The 5,613-nt window shown below is 44.0% G+C and overlaps 1 protein-coding gene across 1 annotated transcript in view; it reads left to right on the top strand.

Annotated features, from left to right (window-relative positions):
- Nucleotides 1-5,613, top strand: part of LOC113204783 (transmembrane protein 47) — a gene marked incomplete in the record, with an annotated part of 22,021 nt that overhangs the window by 15,093 nt on the left and 1,315 nt on the right. Inside the window, 4 exon segments of the mRNA XM_026420081.2 lie at nt 1,822-2,008; nt 2,099-2,248; nt 2,323-2,385; nt 2,455-5,613. Of these exon segments, the coding sequence (XP_026275866.1) occupies nt 1,822-2,008; nt 2,099-2,248; nt 2,323-2,385; nt 2,455-2,627 (573 nt within the window).

Raw genomic sequence — 5,613 nt, 5'->3', positions numbered from 1 at the left:
CGGCCCGCGTGCCCCGCAGCCCCGCACTCCTCCCCATATTGATTTCTCCTGTTCCCCACCCCCTCTCCCTCAAGTCCCTCTCCACCGTTCCCTGCCGCCGTTGCTCCGGCCGTGGCCGGGGCACCCTTCGGGGGCACCCTTTGGTGGGGCACCCTCGGGGGGAAAGCGGGGCGGGGGGTGAGCGATGGGACATGGGGTGTCGCGGGAGCAACCTCTGTGGGTCGGCGCGGCGGTGGCGGTGGCTGCCCCCCTGCGGAGTTGCGAGAGGGGGGCGTAGGGGTGGCAACAGCTTTCTGGACCGCGCGCTTACCATACCACGGAGACGGCGGCTGCAGCGGCAGCGGTGGCGCCTTGTACCTCGCTCGCATAGTCTATCTAGCTCACCCACCCCGCCCCGACGCCGGCGGCAGGGTCAGAGGCCACGACTTGGGACCACCCACCCTCTGCGAACGCAGTGCCCGATTTCGCCGGGAGCGCAGTCGCGTTATTACCCTTTCGGAAAGTCAGGAGTTGTAAAAATTAGGCAGGAAGAGTCTAGAGAATTGAGGCCGCAGTCGGTTAAATTTCTCCCTTCTCTGCCTCTTTGCTAATAAATATGTGTGATAGTTCGCATACACCAGGTGGCTGATTCACGCCGCGCACTTCTGTAGGTATACTGTACCGCATGCACGAGTGCGGGCGGGCTTGCCTATTGCCCCTGTCCACGGCGCCTTACGAGCCGAGCGAGTAGGCAACCCGCCCGCACTCGTGCATGCGGTACAGCATAACTACAGAAGTGCGCGGCGTGAATCAGCCACCTGGTATATCCATCAAGTATGCCCCGCATGACGAGTCGATGTGACGAGTCGATGTGACGAGTAGACGGCGAGCTTGTTGATTGTGGCGTGGCGCTGCTGCTCTGTCTGTCCCTTGAGACGAGGCGACCCTTGTCACCGTTATGACCCGACCTGCTGGTGGGCAGGCCTCGGCTCTAGCTTCGGCGCGCCCAGGCGATCATCTTCCTTTTCTTTTTGCCGCTCTGCATCGGGCAGACTGCGGTTGGGAGACAGACGGGCCGACGCTCCGGCGTTTAATATTTCGCTGCGAAATTTGATCAGTGGCGACGTCGCCATGCAGGTGCTCCAACGGAACGGAGCCCTGCTTTGCCACATTGCTGGAGTCAAAGGCTTGCTCGACTGTAAACCCTCCACCCCACTCACTCCCTCAAATTCAAACTTAAAAATCTTCGATTTATTGCTGCCTCTAGCTCTTGGTTACGTGAACAAAGGGGTGAATGGCCCTCTTTTGCTCTCGACTTGACATTTCGCCGGGTAGTGATGAGCGAGCAGCAGCGAGTTTGCTTCCCCCGTTCTTGAAGCCATTTCTTTCTCACGTCTCGGCATGTGACCTTTCCCACCAGCACGACACGAATAAGGTCAACGACCAAATTTGGCCACATTTTATTCCTTCCCCCTTTCCCCCTTTTTTCTTCGGTGGTGGGGGATGGGGTTGAAGGAGGGGCCAAATGCGCTCATTTAACCCATGTGGATACCTGGCGCACGGCCAACTCTCCTATCCGCTTGGCTGGAAGCTGAGTGTTGCCCCTTCCCCCCTTTCCCGCCATGACATCGGATCCTCCCCCGCCCGCTTAGAGGGTCTCCTGTCTCTTTAGTCAGAGGGGCGTTCGAGAAGTTCCCGGGGGAAGTCCGACGCGACCCGACCCATCCCATGCCATCGGGTGTTCTGTTCTCTGAAACACTCTCCAGAATCAAGCGAAATAGCATCTAAATGTTAGGATGTGCTGTGCAGTAGCTCTTACTAATTGTGAATATCTCCTTGCAGGTGATCGCCTTCATCTGTGGTCTGATAGTCATCGCCCTCATGCTGATGGCTCTGGCATCGACGGACTGGCTGATGTCTGCTGGATGGAGGCAAGGGCTCTTCGTACACTGCATAGCGGACGATGCCCCTACTCCACTGCCATTCAATATCGCAGACCCTCCTGATTGTTACCAAGCTAGGCCTGCTGGTGAGTGAGCACATCCTCCAAACTTCAACGAGATTTATTAGTTTTTATCAATTCACAGTGTATTGAAATATAACTGGGTGGTTGTTTCAGCTTACATTCGGGTGGCAGCTGCTCTATGTGTTCTGACATTAGTGACAGACCTTATTGCAACTCTGCTGACTGGACTTGGGCTTCGCTCCAATGATCACAGGACCAAATATAAATATTATCGTGTAGCCGTGTACATCATGATTCTGTCATGTAAGTTTGCCTTTGCACAACTGTGTCTCTGGGATTTTTAATATGTTTTTACTATTTCTTTACCTCTATTGCAGTGGTTTCAATTCTCGTGGCGTTGGTCGTCTATCCAGTATGCTTTGCTTCTGAGCTTAATCAAGGTTTGTTTCCTCTCAAATTTAATGGGGCTGCATAATATTTGCTCTGTTTTCAATCTTTCTTTCTTTCAGGAAACCGCACCGTATGGGAATTTGGATGGGCGTATGGTGTAGGATGGGGTGCTGCCATATTTTTGTTTGGAGGCGTTGTTCTTCTACTATGTGACAAAGAATCAGAAGAAATTTACTACAAGGAACGGAAGATTGTGCACCGTGATGTGGAAGGCTCTGGCGGACGGGCCTAGTGTATCGCATCAACACGCCCCTTGCCCCTGCCTGACCTTGTGCTATGATGTGACCTCCCACTTTCATGTCGGCCCATTAGGCCTAGTCGTGTCTTAGTACTATCCGGCAGATGGCTGCTATGGAGAGAGTCAAATGTAGCTAGAGACCCACAGCATCCTTTTATTTTCTCCTAATTATCTTTAAGATAAAATACCCAATCTCTATTTTCTCTGACCACGAAAAACAAGATTATCCTAAATCTCATGCTTTGTCTGTGATAGTGTAACAAAGTCAGATCAGACGATTGCTTACTGTATGGAATTTTTTAATTGAAGTACTATTCATGCCGCTGTTGGATGCATTTCAATTTTTCAGTATTTTCTAATCAACTTCAGTAAAAAGAGCAGAAAAAATTGTCTCTTTTTGAAGGTTTGGCTAACAACCTACAACTTTATAAAGCCGTTGTTTTTGTCAATTACCAATCAAAACTTCGTGGCTCAACTACTGAGCATTGCTCACCCCCTCTTGATATTTGAGACTGACGCTTTTAGAATCAAGTCTTCTAGCATTAAGGAAAGAAGTCACCCTCTCACTGTAGGCAAATGTGATACCTTAAATTGTACTATAAGTAATTTTATGTTTTAAAATAAAACTATAAAGAATGTAAAAAAATAAGAAATCTATTATTGAACTCTTGTAAAGCCTCTAAAAGAGGTTTCCGTTAAAGATTGTAAAATTTGTATTGCGTGTACATAAAGCTGTACAATGATAATTATAGGTAAAAGTGAGAGGTTGATTACTTTCCTTCTGTGGGTCTCTGCAGACTGTGTCTGTGGCAACATTTGGTGATCGAATGATTCGCCCCTGTGCCACTGGTCGTCCTACCGTATGTCTGAAGTCGAATCTATTTATCACTTTTGTACTGCAGAAGTGCTTTTATGTAAATAAAATTTACAACATCATGAAATGGACAAGTTAAGGCAACGTTTATCATAATAACCAACATATTTGTCCTCTAGACATACGGTATAGGTGTGTCCTTGGATTGAGTGTGGCAAACTATCGGCGACATTTTTAGTAAAGCGGGGAGGCGCGGAGCCGGCAGCGGCAGAGGCGTGTTGAGAACTCTCGCTGGAAGCAGCAAAATGGACAATGAAATCTAATATTTCAACATATTTATAAGTGCTAGTGGTGTACAAAGTGTTTTGTCAGAAACGTCTGACTTGAAGTTACTTCATGCAAGTAAACTGTGGAATAATGTATCTATAGATTACAGTGTAAAATAAGATTTATATATTTTAACATTTTTGGTAGTATAACAAATTTAATTGTATTGAACTTTGGTGGGTTCTGACTGCTCTTTTGAGTACTCCTTCAGCTTCTGAAGTCCACATCTATGTGCTGGAGCCAATACTGAAATTTCTTTCTGTTTAATTCTTATTTCATACCCTGTAGAGATGCAGTATGTGACTAGTGATTCTAACTTGTGTTTGCTTAAACTTGTCAATTGCTACAAATTTCTTTATTTTCTGACGTGTCTCTGACGAGACTAGATTTAATCGTATCGTCATTTTATGATATGGGTTCAACTTTTTTAAAATATATAATGCCTGTTACTATGCAGCACAGTTCCCATCATTAAAAAGGAAATAGCCCTCTGTAAATAAATTCTCTTGTTACATCAATTTGTTACATGGTGGTGAGACCATGAGTTGTTACTATTAACTTTTTATACTCAACAAAACTGTGCATATCAAATGACTGTTGGTAATTGCTTGCCTTAAATTAGTACAGGAACCTAAAATTTATTTTACACAATCATTTCATAACATGCACATATCCACTCCTTTCTTGCAATAGTGTTATTGGGTTCATTAATAATATTTTACCAATCTAAATATCACAGTGCAATGAGGGGCATGCATCAACTTTTACCAGTTCAAAAAGTCATTTAAAAACAATCAATTAAAGGGATTTGTTATAACTATCAACTCGCCAATCAAAATGTTGGGTTTCAGGAAAAGTTCTGTGAAAGTATCAATATGACTTTGAAAATTTTGTTGCATGACTACCTTATTGACCAAATCATTCATGTACTTCAAGTTTTCCTATATGATACATTTGTGATATAAGGTAAGTGTTCCTTAAAAGGAACACTTGTTATTTTATAAGCTATGTGAATCATTAATTGCTGCAATGAATTGTAGTGTTGCCTGTTGAAATTTCTCTCTCAAAAAACGGAAACCAAAAATCTGTTATACTTGTTTTAATTATTTTATATTGGCTGCCGGTCAGCTGGCAAGCTTCACCCCTTTTCTATAAGACTAAACTTTGCTTGAAAAGTCGTACTTATAAAGTTGGAAACTGTACTGAGCTCAAATTAATACAACTATATTCTGGTTTTAGTTGGAAAAAAGTTTCTGGAAGGCACCTTCTAATACTTAATCTGTTGCAAGTGGAATGAATCAAATTCACTTATTTCATGGACCATAAATTTTGCTTCCTTTTGAAATTTTATCGCCAGGGTGGTGATGTTGATGGAGTATTGTTTCTTATTTCTCAATATGTTAATTGTCTCCAGTTTTTTGTTCTCAAATCTTTGATTATGGAGATCTATCTTCACACACAAAGTTCTCAGTCTCATTTGCCTTTTTAAGCTAGTATATCTACAGCTCAAATCAAAATCAGATTGTGATCCTTTCTTTGCAAAGACTGATTAATACTTGCGAAAACTTAAAGGTGAAATGCAGTTTAGTGTCTGCTTGATGTACTTCAGTGCTGTTTGTACCAAGCTGAATTTTGCTTATCACCCTCACCACCCTGTATGATTCAAAGGCTGCGATTGAAAATATGAAGTACCTACCAGTGAAGAGATGATTTGACGTTTCTATGTTGTTTGGATTGTTACCTTTTTATTATGAGGTGAGATGTCAGTTATACAATGTTAATAGCTCCAAATATGTTGTTAACCAAATATGTTCCAGTACATGGATAGATATATTTCTA

The sequence above is a fragment of the Frankliniella occidentalis genome, unplaced genomic scaffold (assembly GCF_000697945.3).
Source record: "Frankliniella occidentalis isolate FOCC.00 unplaced genomic scaffold, Focc_3.1 Scaffold91, whole genome shotgun sequence".
In the NCBI taxonomy this organism is placed as follows: Eukaryota; Metazoa; Arthropoda; class Insecta; order Thysanoptera; family Thripidae; genus Frankliniella; species Frankliniella occidentalis.
The sequence above is the reverse complement of the archived record's forward strand: the minus strand, read 5'-3'. Positions and strand labels throughout refer to the sequence as shown.